Consider the following 20,631-nt stretch of genomic DNA (forward strand, 5'->3'; position numbering starts at 1 on the left):
GGCTGAGGGCAGACATTGCATCACTCGCCTACAGACCGATGATGTAACCCAGATACTCACTCCGCGCTCCGCAGCCGCCTCTCACTCCGCTGTGCCGCCTCACTGGTTGCTATGGACGCATGAACAGCCTCCGTCTAACAACAACCCCCGCCTCTTCACCGCTCACCCAATCACTAGCCAGAGTGTCGTACACACCTCCACGTGTGGGCGGCACTCGCCTGCCTGTCAGAGAACACGTGTCATCCGCATACACTATTGGCCGAGGAGTATACTACAAATCCCGGCATGCCTCGCTGCCACATGACGTCATCGCGTCCCCGGGCCGCTCTCTTCCTGCACAGTAGGTTGGGCACCTGTCTCCGTGACGTCACTCCGCACTGTGACCCGGGTCGCATTTGTAATAGCAGAGGTATCATGCAGCCCCGTCGGCCCGAGGGTTTCGATGGCCTGGGATATAGGGGGTCTGCCTGGGCCCGAGGAGAGGAGGCGCCCCCTCCGTACCAGCACAGCTTCCCGACAAGGTCATTCAGCTCTTCCGGGGACCTGTCCCAGCAATGGGTGACCACCCCGCCTGACATCCCGGGCAGCCGCAACCTGCACTGGGGAGAGAAGACCCCACAGTATGGAGGCGACGGGAACCAGGCGCCCCCCGGGCTGGGGGAGGAGAGCAGCGGCGGGGGTGAGCGCTGTGTGCCAACCGGGGAGGGGATCTGTGCAGTGCAGCGCCCCCCAGTGCTGCTGTGTGACTGCTGTATGATGAGTGCCAGCCGGGAAGGGGATCTGTGCAGTGCAGCGCCCCTCAGTGCTGCCATGTGACAGCTGTATGATGAGTGCCAGCTGGGGAGAGGATCTGTGCAGTGTCGCGCCCCCCAGTGCTGCCATGTGACCGCTGTAGGATGTGTTGGCCGGGGAGGGGATCTGTGCAGTGCAGCGCCCCCCCAGTGCTGCCATGTGACCGCTGTAGGATGATTGTTGGCCGGGGAGGGGATCTGTGCAGTGCAGCGCCCCCCAGTGCTGCCATGTGACCGCTGTAGGATGAGTGTTGGCCGAGGAGGGGATCTGTGCAGTGCAGCGCCCCCCAGTGCTGCCATGTGACCGCTGTAGGATGAGTGTTGGCCGAGGAGGGGATCTGTGCAGTGCAGCGCCCCCCAAGTGCTGCCATGTGACCGCTGTAGGATGAGTGCCGTCCAGGGAGGGGATCTGTGCAGTGCAGCGCCCCCCAGTGCTGCCATGTGACTGCTGTAGGATGAGTGATGGCCGGGGAGGGGATCTGTGCAGTGCAGCGCCCCCCAAGTGCTGCCATGTGACCGCTGTAGGATGAGTGCCGTCCAGGGAGGGGATCTGTGCAGTGTAGCGCCCCCCAGTGCTGCCATGTGACTGCTATATGATGAGTGCCAGCCGGGGAGGGGATCTGTGCAGTGCAGCACCCCCCCAGTGCTGCAATGTGACTGCTGTATGATGAGTGCCGGCCGGGGAGGGGGTCTGTGCAGTGCAGCGCCCCCCCAGTGCTGCCATGTGACTGCTGTAGGATGACTGCCAGCTGGGGAGGGGATCTGTGCAGTGCAGCGCCCCCCTAGTGCTGCCATGTGACTGCTGTAGGATGAGCGCTGAGTGCCGGCCGGGGAGGGGGTCTGTGCAGTGCAGCGCCCCCAGTGCTGCCATGTGACTGCTGTAGGATGACTGCCGGCTGGGGAGGGGGTCTATGCACTGCAGCGCCCCCCAGTGCTGCCATGTGACTGCTGTATGATCAGTGCCGGCCGAGGAGGGGATCTGTGCAGTGCAGCGCCCCCCAGTGCTGCCATGTGACTGCTGTATGATGAGTGCCGGCCGGGGAGGGGATCTGTGCAGTGTCGCGCCCCCCCCCCCCCAGTGCTGCCATGTGACTGCTGTAGGATGACTGCCAGCCGGGGAGGGGGTCTGTGCAGTGCAGCGCCCCCCAGTGTTGCCATGTGACTGCTGTAGGATGACTGCCGGCCGGGGAGGGGATCTGTGCAGTACAGCGCCCCCCAGTGCTGCCATGTGACTGCTGTATGATGAGTGCCGGCCGGGGAGGGGATCTGTGCAGTGTAGTGCCCCCCAGTGCTGCCATGTGACTGCTATATGATCAGTGCCGGCCGAGGAGGGGATCTGTGCAGTGCAGCGCCCCCCAGTGTTGCCATGTGACTGCTGTATGATGAGTGCCGGCCGGGGAGGGGATCTGTGCAGTGTCGCGCCCCCCCAGTGCTGCCATGTGACTGCTGTAGGATGAGTGCCAGCCGGGGAGGGGATCTGTGCAGTGTCGCGCCCCCCCAGTGCTGCCATGTGACTGCTGTAGGATGAGTGCCAGCCGGGGAGGGGATCTGTGCAGTGCAGCGCCCCCCAGTGCTGCCATGTGACTGCTGTAGGATGACTGCCGGCCGGGGAGGGGATCTGTGCAGTACAGCGCCATCCAGTGCTGCCATGTGACTGCTGTAGGATGAGTGCTGTGCCCCCTCTCCTGATCAGTGGTGACCCCGACACATCCATTGTCACCCACCAGAGAGGGGGTGTAGCGCGAATGTCAGAGATCTGAGAGCCACCAGGCCCTGTTCCCGCCATGAACATTTGGTGTTTTTTTTGTCCTCTGCGCATTCTTGTGCCCCAAAAATGCACCATATCAGGCCATGTTCACACTGTGGACTTGTGCGGATTCTGCAGCAATTTACAGTACAAGTAAACTGGTCTGTCAATACCCCGGTCAGAAGCGGAAAAAAATCTGCACAAAAATGACAACATGGCGCACATGTGAAATCTGCGGCAGTCAGACGGCCGCAACATCCAAGAGAATCGGGTCCATTATGCTAATGACTCGGACTCCGATCTCAGTGCTGTCATAGTGTGATCTGATAATCCCGGATGATAGTCGTATCATAGGTGAGGAGACGATGAGGACTCTGAGGAAATCTCTCCATCCTCTGAGGCTGTAGAAGTGAAACTGCACTCAGATGTCATCCGAGTGCAGTCCACTGTTTTTCTCCGTCTCTCAGTAGGGGACCAATCACTAGAATGGAGCGTCAGTATGTACATTTGACCACCGGTCCATTCATTTTCTAAGGGGCTGACGGAACGCTGTACTCGTCTGCCTCTGGCACTCACGTCGGGAACCCCCCCTAAGCTGTCTATATGGGCATACGTCATAGAAAGCTGAGTAAAATAATACTTGGATATCTACGATCCATTTTCTTATTACAGAGAAATCCTCATTTTTTTCTTAAATGTAAATGATCTGTTAAGATCTCTGGGCCAGACACTGATCTCCATGAAAACTTGGCTCCAGAGATTATTTTAAATGAATGGGCCATCACCATTGTGAGGCGTCATTACTGACAGTCTGCTCTACTGATCTGCAGACTCACACTGGTATCTCCCTCTTTTCATCTAAAATAAGTAGATTCTCAGGGAGATCTATGTCTGGCCCAAAGATCTTGACAGCTCATTTACATATTAAGAAAAGCGTGGATTTCTCTGGAATAAGACATCGGATCACAGATATCCAGGTATCATTTTATTCAGCTTCCTATGACCTACAAGCTCATATCAATGGCAAAGGAGGCTCCAACCTGCTGACAGATGCCCTTTAAGTTCAGAAAAGCACTGAACTTTACAATGGAGTCTCTCCTTCAGGCCGGTTTCACACGTCAGTGGCTCCGGTACTTGAGGTGACAGTTTCCTCACGTACCGGAGCCACTGACACACGTAGACACATTGTAATCAATGCATCTGTTCAGACGTCATTGATTTTTTTTTTTGCGGACCGTGTCTCCGTGTGCCAAACACGGAGACATGTCAGTGTTCGTGGGAGCGCACGTATTACACGGACCCATTAAAGTCAATGGGTCCGTGTAAAGCACGTACCGCACACGGACGTTGTCCGTGTGCAGTCCGTGTGATGTGCAGGAGACAGCGCTACATTAAGCGCTGTCCCCCCCCCACTGGTGCTGAAGCCGCGATTCATATCTTCCCTGCAGCAGCGTTTGCTGTAAAGAAGATATGAATTGTGTTTAAAATTAAGATCTATGTGCCCCCCAACCTCCCACCCCCTGTGCGCCCCCCCCCCCCTTCTGTTCTGAAAATATTCGGCTCGCTCCCTCGCCGGCGCTTCTTCCTTTCCTGGCCACATCTTCTCCTGTATGCGGTCACGTGGGGCCGCTCATTTACAGTAATGAATATGCGGCTCCACCTCCCATAGGGGTGGAGCCGCATATTCATGACTAATCGGCGGCCCCACGTGACCGCATACAGGAGAAGATGCGGCCAGAACAGGAAGAAGCGACAGCCAACGAGGGAGCTGGGTGAGTATTTTCAGAACAGCGGGGGGCGCACAGGGGGGTGGGAAGGCGGGGGGCACATAGATCTTTATTTTAAACACTATTATTCATATCTTCCCTGCAGCAAACGCTGCTGCAGGGAAGATATGAATCGCGGCTTCAGCACCAGATGCTGGTACGTGTGGTACCCAGCACGGTGTGTGTGGTACCCAGTGATAAGGAATAAATATGTAAATGGAGGGCACCGCAAAAATACAACAAAGATTGGAAGGTTCACTGTGGGCTTGTAATTAAACATGAAGAAAGAGCAAGAAAAAGATCATGCCCACATAGACAGGAACACCTCCATATATAATCCAGTATCAAAAATAGTTTTTATTATTAAATTGGCATAAAACCCAAGACTGCACATAAGTACACACACAAAACAACAACTTAAAAACGCTTAAAAAATGCTTAAAAAATGATTGATACTGGATTATATATGGAGGTGTTCCTGTCTATGTGGGCATGATCTTTTTCTTGCTCTTTCTCCGTGTGGCACACTGATGTGCCACAGAAACGTAGGGACACACGGACACGGATAATTCCGGTACCGTTTTTTTTTTTTTTTTTTTCCGGTACCGGAATTATCTGGACGTGTGAGACTTCCCTCAGACTGTAGATGTGAAAGCGTCTATGTGCAGGAGCTGCCTGCTATTTCATGCACTAGCCTGGTCTGCAGATTGGAGACAAGACTAGCCCATGCTGCCATATTTTATTTTATATAGTTCCAGAGATATGCGCTTTTTTATGCTAATGTTTGGTCTTTCTAGGGGGGTGGCTCACAGGGTAATTATGCAGAGCAGCCTGGAGACACACACCCTCGTAAAGACCATAAAAAGTAGCTCTCAATAAAAAGGCCCATCCTGTATCTCTGGAACTGTATGGCAATTGAAAAAAAAAAAATGGGGACATATATATAAAAAAAAAAAAAAAAAAAGCAAGAAGAAAAAAAAAATGCAAAATATGACCACTTTTGACATGGTGACAGGTCCTGTTTAAGGCCAACAGTCTGCATAGTTAGTTTTAGAGATTTCTGCATTTGTCTCCTTCACCTGAATGGAGTTTGCCGAAACCTCTGTACAAGCTGCAGGAATCTCCAGCCCTATCTAATAAACCACTTGTGTGATGTGATAGGGATGGGAACCCGAGAGTTTGCTCCAAAGATGAAAAGTGCAGCCGATTCCTTATCGTTCTTGGTGTAACCTCTGTCGGTAATTCCTACGCTGTAGATGGTTCCGGAAGTAATTGTGTTACTATTGATAAGACATTGTTGTAGTCAAAGGTCAGGCAAGTGGAGAGAAGGCCGTAGTGGTGACTTTTTATATCTGAGGGTGTCTGATGTAATAAACTTTTTATTGGTATTGAACCGGCTTTTTATGTATCCTACAGTAAAACCTCGCTGCCAAAATATGTGGGCACGTCATAAATGCCCCTAGATAGGTAAAGTAGTGAGCGCTAAACAAGGACGCCTCAAATATGGGATTTGGGCTACAGCTCATTCTGTATTCAGCAGTATATAATCATAGTAAAACCACTCCACAAACAACAATAAAATATTACATACTGAGTCAATGAGACATCACAAATACACATCCACATGGACCTACAGTACTGACCAAAAGTTTGGACACACCTTCGCATTTAAAGATTTTTCTGTATTTTCATGACTATGAAAATTGTACATTCACACTGAAGGCATCAACACTATGAATTAACACATGTGGAATTATATACTTAACAAAAAAGTGTGAAACAACTGAAAATACGTCTTCTATTCTAGGTTCTTCAAAGTAGCCACCTTTTGCTTTGATGACTGCTTTCCACACTCTTGGCATTCTCTTGATGAGCTTCACGAGGTAGTCACCGGGAATGGTCTTCCTACAATCTTGAAGGAGTTCACAGAGATGCTTAGCATTTGTTGGCCCTTTTGCCTTCACTCTGCGGTCCAGCTCACCCCAAACCATCTCGATTGGGTTCAGGTCTGGTGACTGTAGAGCCAAGGTCATCTGGCGTAGCACCCTATCACTCTCCTTCTTGGTCAAATAGCCCTTACACAGCCTGGAGGTGTGTTTGGAGTCATTGTCCTGTTAAAAAATAAATGATGGTCTAACTAAACGCAAACCGGATGGAATAGCATGCCGCTGCAAGATGCTGTGGTAGACATGCTGGTTCAGTATGCCTTCAATTTTGAATAAATCCCCAGCTGTGTCACCAGCAAAGCACCCCCACACCATCACACCTTCTCCTCCATGCTTCACGGTGGGAACCAGGCATGTAGAGTCCATCCGTTCACCTTTTCTGCGTTGCACAAAGACATGGTGGATGGAACCAAAGATCTCAAGTTTGGACTCATCAGACCAAAGCACAGATTTCCACTGGTCTAATGTCCATTCCTTGTGTTCTTTAGCCCAAACAAATCTCTTCTGCTTGTTGTCTGTCCTTAGCAGTGGTTTCCTAGCAGCTATTTTACCATGAAGGCCTGACACTGTTGGGGATTTATTCAAAATTGAAGGCACACTGAACTAGCATGGCTACCACAGCATTTTGCAGCGGCATGCTATTCCATCCGGTTTGTGTTTAGTTAGACCATCATTTATTTTTCAACAGGACAATGACCCCAAACACACCTCCCAGGCTGTGTAAGGGCTATTTGACAAAGAAGGAGAGTGATGGGGTGCTACGCCAGATGACCTGGCCTCCACAGTCACCAGACCTGAACCCAATCGGGATGGTTTGGGGTGAGCTGGACCGCAGAGTGAAGGCAAAAGGGCAAACAAGTGCTAAGCATCTCTGGGAACTTCTTCAAGATTGTTGGAAGACCATTCCTGGTGACTACGTCTTGAAGCTCATCAAGAGAATGCCAAGAGTGTAGAAGGACGTAGATCTGGGGATTTATTATGATGGAATATAGGCTGAACTGGATGGACAAATGTCTTTTTTCGGCCTTACTAACTATGTTACTATGTTACTAAGAGTGTGCAAAGCAGTCATCAAAGCAAAAGGTGGCTACTTTGAAGAACCTAGAATATAAGACATAGTTTCAGTTGTTTCACACTTTTTTATTACGTACATAATTCCACATGTGTTAATTCATACTTTTTGATGCCTTCAGTGTGAATGTACTATTTTTTATAGTCATGAAAATACAGAAAAATCTTTAAATGAGGTGTCCAAATTTTTGGTCTGTACTGTATGTAATATTTTATAGTTTTTATAGTTTTGTTGAGTTGTTTTGGTTTTACTATGAATATATTACGTTATATTTTAACTTAAGTCTCCCCTACTGCTGAATACAAAATTTGAGAGTAGAGAGGTAAGGTGATTAGAGGTAGCCACCCCTGTGTCACCCTTGCTTTTTGCTATAGCTCATTTCCAAAAAGTAAAGGTAAAGTGTTGAGGTTTATGGAGAAGCACTGCTGACTCATGGAGATCTCTCATGGTCCTGTCACCAGAACTGTGACTCACAACTGAAGGTTATTCCCATATCTTCTGCTTTATGGCATCTAGTTGAGACGCTTGGTGCCAACTGCTAATGGGCGTTCAAGGATTTTCATATCTGCATTATTTTCATTGTTCTGCACCATCATAGAAACAACAGCAGAAATGCTAGAAGTGCGCCCAATGGACCCAGTTCAGCATAATGAATTTTGTCAAAATATCGTCTGGTGGGAACATGGGCTGAGAATCAGAAGTGGAAATAACATGTTGAACTTGGCATTTTTTTGCATTCACTTTGCATCAGTGGCTGCTGCGTGATTCATTATTTTACGTAGTACGTAGAAATAATTGAGGATATTTACATACGGTACTTGTAGATCTGTGTAGCAGTAGACTATAGTTTTGCATGGCATCCAGCTGGACAGCTGACTCACAGTATCATGGTATGACTGTTATATAAGGATGTCTGGCCAACAGTCATTACTCAAGGGCTATTTACAATTTTTTTAATTTAATTTTTTTTTATTAATGTCATGCGCAAGTAACAAACTGTGTAATGGGGAGGTAGCGTTGAGCAACAATGCAAGACTTCGGCAACAACTTTCTGTGTGACAGGTGCCACGAGGCTGAGCAGATCACCACAGCTCCATGAAATGAACGTTAAAGGGGTTTTCCACTATTCAGACAACCTCCTCTCAATCACCATACTCCAACCCCCCCCACAAAATAGCAGCTGTACCCCTCTATGGTGCTGGCACCCTTCCAGTGATGTCGACGCCTGTTCTCCCTGGCGCTTCAGACCAACATGACACCTGGTCAAAGCGAGAACATACTGTTGCACTCTTCTGGATGTCAGTTTCATCTGAAGGAAGCGAGGGGAACATATGTTAATGTCACGCTAGCCCCTGGAGAGTAGGTGCTGACATCGCTGGAATGGCGCCAGCATCGCAAGCGAATTTAGGCTTACTATTTTACATGGGGAAACTATAGTGATTGGGAAGGGGTTGTCTGAGTAGTGGACAACCCCTCTAAAGGAGTTCTCCAATAATGATAGATTGGAATTTATTGCAGATAGATTATAATTTCTGAATAGTTTTTTGGATTTTTTTTTTTTGTGGTCCATTGGCCAGATCATTATTTTATGGCCACCAGATGTTGGACACCTGCGATCATCTCCTGCCCGCTTGAATCCTCTGTGACTTTTCTGATTTGTAAGCTCACTGCAAGGTCATGATTGCAACATGGCGCATTCGTGGTGTCATGCCGGGTCTACGAATCGGAAGAGGAGCCAAAGATACCGTCCAGTAGAAGGTTGTTTGCAGGTCTCCTGCTCGCGGCCATGGAATACTGTTGTGGCCACTGAACCATAAACCTGCAAATTAATTCACTTATCTCTACTCAATAGTTAAATTTAAAGTGTCCAAAGAATTGAAATGTTGCTTCTTTTTCTACATAGAAAAATAAAATTTAAAGAAATAACCATAGACACATGTTTCTGGTTTTTTTTCTAAGTTTTTGAATCCATTGAAGCAGAAAAAATGCAAACTGGTTGTGAGTCAAGATGTAAGATATGTTCATACTGGGTCTTTTTCCTACATTTTTGGAACTGAAAAAGCTGCTGCAAATACACTTAAAAGAATGGATCTACGATTTCTATGTAAAAGCAACTAGCTGTTTACAGTTTAAGTTCTGGCTTTTGAGGCTTTCATAAGAAGCCAAGTGTTTCAAAGACCTAACATGTCCAGTCTACTGGGTTTCTACCACTAAGCAGATGCTCAATACTTTACAACAGACATCAGTGGGAAAGCTAAAAAAGATGGCCAAACAAATTTTCCAGCTTTGTATTGGCGTTTTTGCTTAACAAAAAATGCTAGCGTCTTCATTGTTTTATGGAAATTAAAAAAAAAAAAAAGTCTAGAAAACTACAGTACAGAAACCCTAAAAATACACAAAAAAGTTGGCTCAAAAAAGTGCATAGGAAATGACCAAAGGAACATTAAAAAAAGTAAACATACCCTTAAAGAGGTTGTCCACTACTTTACCATTGATGACTTATCCTTAGAATAGGTCATCAACATCTGATCTGTCGGGTGCAGACTCCTGGCACCCCTGCCGATATGCTGTCATCGGGCGGCTGCCGGCAGGAAGTACTCACTCGCGGAGCTGGTTATCTTCTAATAGTGGCTGAGACTTGGTACTACACATCCGCCTCCTGTTCAAATCAATAGGGTACTACACCTCCGCCTTGTACCAGAAGACAGCCAGCTCTGCAAGTGATGACTGGCTGCTGCTGAATCCGATAACAGCTGATCAGCAGGAGTGCCTAAGGATAGGTCATCAATGCTAAAGTAGTGGACCACCTCTTTTAAGCTACATGCACACAGCGTCATTAGAGAAGCAGAAGCCACCCAAAGAGTAATCATGTCGCTTCTTCACTTTCCAAATCTGAAGCGTTTATTTGAAACCTTTTGATTGGACAGTGCTTAATTTGGAGAGTTTTCCATCAGAATCTGCTTCAAAGAAGTGATCTGCATTTTTTTTTCACCAGTTTTTCATAACGTCTTCATGAAAACAAAAGCTGAAAAAACTCATGTGAGCAGAAATGCGGATTTCTCATAGAAATTAACTGGTTGAGTTTTCCAAGTGTTTTTGAGGAACATTTTGGAGAGATCTTCTAGGGGGAAAAACCTCCCATGTGAACATAGTTTTAAGCCGCCCCAAAATGTTGTGGAATATTACTTTATACTAGTAGGGGTTATTCCTAATTTTGATCGTCAGAGCGGGTTTTTCCATACTTTACTTTTGAAAAGAAATAACACTGCCACTTTTCTTAATAACCTAACACTTTTTACTGTTATTTTATTGGGCCGGAACATTGCAGGTAAACTGCTTAAGATGGTGAATGATACGGCAAACATATACTAAATCATCAGCTGGGACAAATCACTCGTGCTATAGCCAAACAGGCCCAACCTGTGACCCATGATGTGGGACTCGTGACTGCCAGCTTGGTGAATTAGCACCAGGTCTAGCAACCATGAAGAGAAGGTATCCAGATGGTGACTTTTAAAAGCAGCCCTGTACAGAAGAGCAGACATGGATGTGCATATGCTTGCATTGAAGATGGTGGAAATAGGATGATACTGTTAATCACAGGGTGCTGTTATGATAAGGTAATTCAGTACCACAATGGACATAGAGGTCAGAGCACATACAGTGATCTGACAATAACCCAAAAACATAGAACGAGCTCTGAGACGTGGAAACTCTGCTGACCGCAATCCCTAATCCTCACCAACCACACTAGAGGCAGCCGTGGATTGCGCCTAACGCTCCCTATGCAACTCGGCACAGCCTGAGAAACTAGCTAGCCTGAAGATAGAAAATAAGCCTACCTTGCCTCAGAGAAATACCCCAAAGGAAAAGGCAGCCCCCACATATAATGACTGTGAGTTAAGATGAAAAGACAAACGTAGAGATGAAATAGATTTAGCAAAGTGAGGCCCGACTTTCTGAACAGAGCGAGGATAGGAAAGGTAACTTTGCGGTCAACACAAAACCCTACAACAACCACGCAAAGGGGGCAAAAAGACCCTCCGTACCGAACTAACGGCACGGAGGTACACCCTCTGCGTCCCAGAGCTTCCAGCAAGCAAAAAAAAACAAATAGACAAGCTGGACAGAAAAAACAGCAAACAAAATAGCAAAGCGGAACTTAGCTATGCAGAGCAGCAGGCCACAGGAACGATCCAGGAGGAAACAGGTCCAATACTAGAACATTGACTGGAAGCCAGGATCAGAGCACTAGGTGGAGTTAAATAGAGCAGCACCTAACGACTTCACCACATCACCTGAGGAAGGAAACTCAGAAGCCGCAGTACCACTCTCCGCCACCAACGGAAGCTCACAGAGAGAATCAGCCGAAGTACCACTTGTGACCACAGGAGGGAGCTCTGCCACAGAATTCACAACAGGGTGCTTAAAGTTAGATATAACAGTGGGTAAAATAAGAACCCTTGGATGTTGAACACTGAGTATAAGGAAGGAGGGGGCACTCAGTCTGGGTGTTTTTATGGTGAAACGTTGACTATCAACACACCGGTAATGGATTCTGATGGTCACTACTCTGGGCAGTGGAGTTGGCTGGATGCGGCTTGCATCCATCTCACATAGTTGAATGTGGCTAAGTAAGAAAGGTTCGAGACTTGTTATAGACCATTACCAATATGGCATCAGTGTGTCTGACTGCTGTGGATGCCTTCAACAAATTGTCTCTTCTGAGAGGAAGAGGACCAGAACGGTTGTGCCACATATAGGAAGTAGCAATCCTTAAAGTCAGGTCCTTTTGAAGGGACAGTTTGCAGATTTCCCAGAGAAGCATTGCGGCTTAGGTCTCCTCACCTCGCCATGTCAGGCTTGATGTGTCGCTCTCCGCAAAGAGGAATGTTACCTTTTGGATTCCTTGCCTACAACAAAGCGCAGTGGACTCTTAAGTGTAGGATTTGTGACCACCTTCTCCAATAAGGGGGCCTGCACTCATTCTAGGGATCGCAATGTTGACTATATTCTGAATTCAGTTTTTCTATTTATTGTGGCCATAAAGAGTTATGTTTTGAAAGCTGTCACATTGTAGGGTTTCTTAACTTCCACTGTTACTAAGCCCATTGGTGGTAGTTTAGGGTAGGTAGGGAACTTCCCACTTTCCCTATAAATGGTGTATTCTGGTGCTAACAAGTGATCATCTATTGACAGGACTGCAGCGCTTGTCTATCTCCAGCAGTCTCAGGAGTGTTAAATGGAGTGGCAGCATGGGTTCTGGTGATCAAAGGGGGTTTCAGCTATCAGACCCTCACTGATCTTGTCCTTATTTATCCTGTGAAATGAATACTCAGAGAGTGGTCCTCATGGACATCGGTGGGGTCCTAGCACCTGGATTCCAAGTGATATAACCCCTCTATGATTAAGGTTATACACTTGTATTTTTGCAGATGGCTTGTTCTGTAGTGAAAAAGGAAACCTTTATCAATGATTCAATTGGCTCTGTATTTTTCATGTTCTTCTTCTTTCAGAACAGCTCAGCCGGTTTGCTGGATTTGGCATTGGACTTGCAAGGTATGTCCTCTTGGGACCTTCCATGGCTTTTAACATCTTTGTAATGTGTAATAGTTTTAAAGGGCCATTCCTGTCTACTCTATGTGACGAATGTTAGATTATGGGGGCCCTACAACTCCAGAATGGACAACTTGTGTCTCACGTTCTCCGCAGCCCAGAGGAGTCAGATGGTGCGGCCCTTTGGATCTGTGCCCTGCCGCTTCAGGCATTACTTGTGGGAGTTTGAATGAGTTGGCAAGGCCCAATTCATCATTCCATTAGAATCAGAATCTATTGACTTCAGGGCCTTAATGTGTGATCAGTGTGGATTAAAGTAGAACGCTGATCACCAATTAAAACATCTATAGCCTATTCTTTTGGATAGTGTTTTGTAGACTGGAATAACCCTAATGTACACACGGTGTAAATTATAGATAAATGTAAATGTATTTGCACTACTTAAAAGGAGCCAACTAACCTGCAGTTGTAAAATTAATCTGCAGGTTAATAGTGTTATGAAGGTGCCCATCCACTGTATTCAAAGTGCGGCATCTGGGAAAAAATTAATTTTAGTTTTTCTGGGCGCCGCCAGCTTTCAGTAATGCAGACATGGGGTGGAGTGCTACGAGTGTCATTCAAATAGCAACAGCAGGTCTACAAGTAAGCCTGCCAACCTCAATGTATAAAAAGGATCTTTGAAAAAAAAAAAAAAAAGTAGATGCCTATTAAGAACGTGGATTTTTTTTTTTTTGTGTGTGTGTGTGTGATCTAAAGATATGTAATATTAATGGGACAGCCCCTTTAAGTCTTCACCTACTTTTGCTTTTTAGGATGTGTTTAGTTATGAACGGTTTTTTTGTGCTAAATATCATAACTTTGTCAACTTATTAAATAATCATATACTGTTCTTTGTTCAAGTCTCTTTACAGAAAATGTATTGGCTCACCCCTGTATTGTCCTGCGCCGGCAATGTCAGGTAATTTTTTTTTTTCACTAACGTAGAGGCACGATTAGATGTACAGTATATTTGAAAAGTTTTCACACTCCTGTTAAAATGCCAGGTATTTGTCATGTAAAGAAACCATACCAAGAAGAATCATTTCAGAACTTTTTGCACCTTTAATGTCACCCATAAACTGTATAAATCCATTGAGAAACAAAATGAAATAGATTTGAGGGGGAGATATAAAATTAAAGCTAAAATAATGTGGTTGCATAAGTGTGAACATCTTCTTGGGGATGCGGTTGTGTTCAGAGTTAGCCAATCAGTAAACTCATGTTAAATAGTAGTTGGCACACAACTACCATCATTTAACGTGATTCCGATTTACCCCATTTAAGGTTTAGCAGTTGTAATAGGATTTTCCTGACATTTTCTTAGTTACATTTTACAGCACAAGCAAGGTGCCTAAACAGCTTACAACACAGCAAAGGGATCTCATTGTTGAAACTATTAGTCAGAGAAGAGCATAACAAAATGTCCAATGCATTAGATGTACCGTCGAACACCGTGAAGACAAGAAATGACCTAAATTTGGCACAACAGTGACAATACTGTGCCTAAAACTGGAAGTCCCTCAAAAATTTATGAAAAGACAAGAAGAAAATTGGTCCTGAATGCTGCCAAGAGGCCTACAGCAACATTAAAGGAGCTACAGGATTTTCTGGCAACTACTGGTTGTGTAGTGCAAATGACAACAATCTCCAGATAAAGTTTGGATTTGTGTTGCCAAAACCTAAATCAAGTCCACCAAAAGCATGTGGCAATACATGCTATGGTCTGATGATGCCAATGTTATACTTTTTATTTATTTTATTTTTTTGGGGGGATTGAGACAGAAAAGTTCATTTGGTGCAAAGCAAACACTGTGCATCACAAAAAGAGCACCATACCCACAGTAAAACATGGTAGAAGCAACATTGTGCATTGAGGTTGTTGTTTGGCATTAGGACTTGGGGCTCCAGTAAAGATGGAGGGAATTTGGAACAGTTTCAAATATCAGTTAGTTTTGCATCACAACCTTCAAGCCTCAGATAAAAAGCGGAAGATGAAGAGGATTATAACCCTTCAGCATGACAACAACCCTAAGCATACCTCCAAGTCAACAAAAGAATTGCTTTGCCAGAACATCATCAGTTTTTTAATTGCCCAGCCAATGCCCTGACCAGTCAACAATTTAGAAATCTTTGGGTTGACCTGAAGAGGGCACTGTGCTCAGTAGATGTTCTTGCAATCTGACAGATTTGGAGTGCTACTGCAAGGAAGAGTAGTGAAAGATTGCCAGTTCTAAATGTCCATGCTAATACATTGTTTTCCCAAAATGACTGAATGCTGTCATAAATTCATTGGGAACTTTGGCAAAGTAATATTTAAAGGGTGTGCTTATTAACACAACCATGCTATTTTGTTTTTTTATTTTTGCACCCAAAAGATTTCACTTAATTTCTCAGTGGATTTATCCAGATGATAGGTACATTAAAAATGGAAAACGTTTTTAAAAGATGTTTCTTGGTATAATTTTTTTTTTTTTTTTTTTTTACATAATAAAAACCTGATATTTTAACAGTGACGTGTAAGACTGTTAATATCCACCGTAACATCTGCAGGTAAATAGTGTTTCTGGTTGTGACAGATTCTCTTTAAATTAAAGATCTTTTCCAGCTTTTTTTTAATTTTAACTCTAGAGGCTGTCTGTATAAAAAATTAATAAAATCAAGGTTACCTATCCCCTTCCGCTCTAGCGCTGGCTCTCGGCTTCTGACATGGCTGCAATGACAATGCAGGAAAGCTGCAGCAAAACACTGGGCTCAGCGGACTTGGGCCATGTACATCAGCATCACCAAAGGGCGTTATGTCCTCAACATTGTGCAAACTTTATCTGTGAGTTTTAGAATTTTCCACCTTATTGTAAGAATTAGTACTTGACAGAGGTACTTGAAGTAAGATGCACGGGTTGTCAAGTGAAGAGGTATAAAGTTAGAAGTCTGGTACATTGCTGGAATTCGAGCCATCCATTTTTGGCAACTAATTAGTAATTACCAAATTCTAAGGTAAGCAAAACCATTAAAGGGGATTTCCATCTTAACGGGGTATTCTCATATCTGAGGTCCTATTCCAGTGTGTAGTAATTACAAATGCCTCCAATTTGAAATAGTCCTTCTGATTCACTATGTCGCTTACCTTGCCCTACCTTAGAGTAAAAAAAAAAAAAAAAAAGTGAAAGCGGGATATCGCCTGTAATGGTTTTGCTTACCTTATGATATGGATATAGAGCAGTGCGGCATCATATCTCATGTAGTGATTAGCTGCCAATATTTGGCTCCCAAGAATTCCAGCTACGTAGCTGTAGTTGTTCACTGTAGACGCTGTGCATGTTTCTACAGGAACCTCGAGTAATTTTCTTTATTACTAATTCTTAAACTAAGGTATGAAAAATGTACAAACTAACAGCAAAAGTTTTGTGATGCAATATTTTGATTGCTTATACCTGAATACCTGTAGCAGAGCATACTTGGCAATGTACAGCAGTCCGATCCAGTGATGTTTTTGATGCTATTCTATGTACCGTATTTAAAAAAAAAAAAAAAAAAAATTTTCTAAACCTTAATGGCCAGACTGGGCTTTCCCTGTCATGATGTGGTGATATAAATTTATAAGGACAAGTGCAATGGCACTGGAAAAATGCAGGGCGTGACGCAAGGTCTGAAGTCAAGGGTGGCACAGTTCTGGTTACGGTAATTCCTGAAGCTTCTTGGGCAGTATAGAAAATATAGGACACTTTTAACCTTTTGCTTTCCTCTTCTAACTTTTGGCTGCATAGACAATGTGATGAACCTGCACCTCTCCACCCCGCCTGACTTTATTATGTCAGACGGATCACTTAATTTGGTCTCCCCACTTTCACTAGCGCGACGTTCCGCACACCCTGGGGTTACGTAAAGTCAGCTTGATACAGTTGTTACGCAGACGCCCCACACTGGACCAGAGAGGCAGGAGGGGTGACAGGATGTGGCACATGCAGTCATTGACAAGGCACCACACTTGCTGACAACCCTGAGAGGCCCCTTTCACTAGCACCAGTGAAACATGAGCGCTACCAGCCCAGTAGGACTTCCACCAGTTCCTCGTTAGAGATCAACCCGGTCTTGTAATCCCAGCCTTAGGCCTCATTAAGACCTTCATTTTTCACTTACATCTTTTAGGCTACTTTTACACTTACCGGGATTTTTGCTGCAATAACGGACCGCAAGAAACTTTATGAACCTTTGAAAATAGTATTGGGGAAAAAAAGGCGATCTGCAAAGCCGGAAGTCAATGGTGCATGCAAAAACAACCTTCCATTGTATTTGCGGCCCCATTGATTTACAATGGGGGCCGTGTCCGTAAGCCGTGAAAAAGATCGAGCAGGCTCTTTTTTAATTTTTTTTTTTTTTTTTTTTTAAATCAACAGAAAAGGTGAACATCACCAATACAAGTCTAAGGGGATTTGAAAATAATGCATGAAGTACACTGACATCAGAATGAGGCCTTAGGCACATCCTAACAGATTTCTTGCCAATTAGTTGCTCACAGGCAGTAGTAGTTCGGGATACTGAGGTACCATAGCATTGGAGAAACCAGATGTGAGCAGATCACATTGTAAAATCTCTTATTGAAATAGTACAGGCAAGAAAAAAGAAGGCACTCGCCGATCTAAAAGTTGGCAATCTTTATTCAATCTTCATATAAAAACTTCATGGCCGGGTGAGTGAGGAAAGAAGCTCATGTGAACAGGAGCAAATGACGGCCGTTTCTCGCTGTGCTTGCGTTTCTACAGGTCACATGCTCTCCAAACGCGACATGGTGTCCGCTAAAGATTTTTCATTCAAAAAGTCAAATGGCGCTCCTTCCCTTCCGAGCCCTGTCGTGCACCCAAACAGTGGTTCCCTCCCACATATGGGGTATCGGCGTACTCAGGACAAATTGTACAATAACTTTCGGGGTCCAGTTTCTCCTTTTACCCTTGGGAAAATAAAAAAAATTGTTTCTAAAACATCATTTTTGTGACTAAAAAGTTAAATGTTCATTTGTTCTTTCCAAGTTGCTTCTGCTGCTGTGAAGCACCTGAAGGGTTGATAAACTTCTTGAATGTGTTTTTGAGCACCTTGAGGGGTGCAGTTTTTAGAATGGTGTCACTTTTGGGTATTTTCAGCCATGTAGACCCCTCAAACTAACTTCAAATGTGAGGTGGTCCCTAAAAAAAAAAAAAAAAAAATGGTTTTATAAATTTTGTTGTAAAAATGAGAAATCGTTGGTCAAATTAACCCTTATAACTTCCTAGCAAAAAAAATTTGGTTTCCAAAATTGTGCTGATATAAAGTAGACATGTGGGAAATGTTATTTATTAACTATTTTGTGTCACATAACTCTCTGCTTTAACAGAATAAAAATTCAAAATGTGAAAATTGCGAAATTTTCTACATTTTCGCCAAATTTCCGATTTTTATTATTTTTTTTTTTTTTTTTCACAAACGCAAAAATTGTCGACCTAAATTTACTACTAACATGAAGCCCAATATGTCACGAAAAAACAATCTCAGAATCGCTAGGATCCGTTGAAGCATTCCTGAGTTATTACCTCATAAAGGGACACTGGTCAGAATTGCAAAAAATGACCAGGTCATTAAGGTCAAAATAGGCTGGGTCATGAAGGGGTTAATAAATGGACAATCCCTTTTAAGTGGTTGAAAATGTTCCTTTATTAACTTTATGGTCTATTTGGCCTGTGCATTCCCTAGAATCTATGACGCTGTTGCTACATGTACAAAATATTTTTATGAAGGTGAGATATGAAGTGCCTCTAATAGTATCAAATGTGTAGGATATTCTTATCATTCAGATTTAATGTGAATTTACAAGGGAAAATTCCCTGGGCTTGCCCATCATTCACCAGCAAACAAAGATGATTAATTCCGAGATAAAGTGGGCAATCTAAACATGAGAAGTTGCATCATTTCGAGAATTTTTCGATCCTCTTGCATGGTGTGGCAGAGCATTCTTTGCCGTGTATTCAGAGCTCGTGACATTATTGGCACCGCTTTTATGTTGAAGAATATTTTTAGTTTCACTCTATATAGGAGGTTCATGCCTAGACTGGCCTATCCTTGCCAATGGTTCATCTGAAGCTGGCATTTACAATGCCTGTCTCCTACACGCTGCTCTGGTTATTGCCTGGATGGAAGTCCAATTTACAAAGGAGAATTACCCTCCATTCATTTGATTTTCTGTTTTCTGAAGAAGATCCATGAGGACAATGTAGTCATGGGACACATAAGTAGTATAGAATAAGGTCAAACACATTTAGGGCTAATACTTTTGCTTATTTATCAACCAATTCTAAATAAGGGAGATTGAGGGATAATACCCATGGAAATTTAATATTCTTCTTCTTACAATTACTCAACATATTTAAAAGAAGACCTGTCACCAGGTTTGAAGTGACCAGTTTTTGTTATTTTATTGCCACTATCCTGTTCATTTTTTTTGTTTCATACCTGCTATACATTTTCAAAAATGTGAGCCTTTTTTACGTAGTGCTAATATTATGGTGTTAACAAACGGGGCATGTCTGTAGGATGCTCCACATTACCTCGTGAGCACTATTCCCTGAAGCTGAATTTTTGCTTATTGGAAAAAATACACTTTCATAAATCTAGGGAAAATTAAAGGGAATCTGTCAATCGGATCAACCCTCCGAAACCATCTACATGGGCATTCAGATCACAGAAAGTTGAATAAAATGATATGTTGATATCTGCAATCTGACGTCTTATTCCCAAGAAATCCACATTTTTCTTAATATGTAAATGAGTTGCTAAGATCTCTGGGTCGGACACAGAAATCCCTGAGAGTAAGGGTAAGTTGACACAGGGCGTGTTTGCTGCGTTTTTTAATGCTAATTTTCAGCTGCTTTTTACAGTACCAGCAAAGCTTATGAGATTTCAGAAATCTCATGCACACACGTTGTTTTTTTTTTTTTTTGTGATGAGTATATTTGTGCTTTGCTGCGTTTTTTGGACATAGAGCATGTCACTTCTTTCAGCGTTTTTGCTGCGTTTTTTTCATCGTTTTTCAGCCATTGGCTTGAATGGGTGTTGAAAAAAACGCAGGTTTAATTATTTGCTGCGTGTCTTCACGCTGTGGCGCAGGCGTACTTTGTTTGTCCTGTTGAGGGCAGAGCAAAGTACTGCAATGCGCAGACGCCGGGAAAGGTCAGAGAGGCCCAGCACCTGCGCACTGCAGTACTTTACGCTTCCCTCAACGGGACAGACGAAGTACACCTGCGCCGGAGCCGCGGCAGGAAGACAAGAAGAGGACGTCATCGAATGAAGATAGGAGGCCCCGGACACGGACCGTCCCTGGGTGAGTATAATCTAACTTGCTGTTCTTGTCATTCAGGTTACATGGGGGGCTTATCTACAGCATTACAGAATGCTGTAGATAAGCCCCTAATGCAGGTGGTCTTAGCTTATAGACAAATTTTGGGGTGACAGATTCCCTTTAAAGGAGGTGGATAATTTGGGAGATCTATATCTCTGACCCATAGATGTTGTCAGCTCATTTACATATTAAGAAAAATATAGATTTACTCGGACTCCCATGACAGCACGACAGAGAGAGGGGATCCGCCCATTAGGAACAGGAAACCTACAGATACAAAAGGGCGGTACCTCTCCCTTGCCTCAGTTGGTTTCCTGAGGGGACGGGTGCCTACAGACGAAGGAGCCCAGG

The 20,631-nt window shown here is 44.4% G+C and overlaps 1 protein-coding gene across 3 annotated transcripts in view; it reads left to right on the forward strand.

Annotated features, from left to right (window-relative positions):
* The first annotated feature begins 298 nt into the window (after positions 1–298).
* The window catches only part of SLC25A46 (solute carrier family 25 member 46), a 53,679-nt gene continuing 33,346 nt past the window's right edge, over positions 299–20,631 (forward strand). The window contains exons 1-3 of one of the 3 annotated variants that reach the window (XM_069752679.1): positions 299–340; positions 12,839–12,881; positions 13,779–13,836. In XM_069752679.1, coding sequence (XP_069608780.1) covers positions 301–340; positions 12,839–12,881; positions 13,779–13,836 — 141 coding nt within the window. In that variant the 5' untranslated portion in view covers positions 299–300. Of the gene's footprint in view, positions 680–12,838; positions 12,882–13,778; positions 13,837–20,631 lie in introns of all 3 variants that reach the window. The other 2 variants (XM_069752662.1, XM_069752672.1) reach the window with 2 other exon arrangements.

Source organism: Ranitomeya imitator, chromosome 1, assembly GCF_032444005.1.
Source record: "Ranitomeya imitator isolate aRanImi1 chromosome 1, aRanImi1.pri, whole genome shotgun sequence".
In the NCBI taxonomy this organism is placed as follows: Eukaryota; Metazoa; Chordata; class Amphibia; order Anura; family Dendrobatidae; genus Ranitomeya; species Ranitomeya imitator.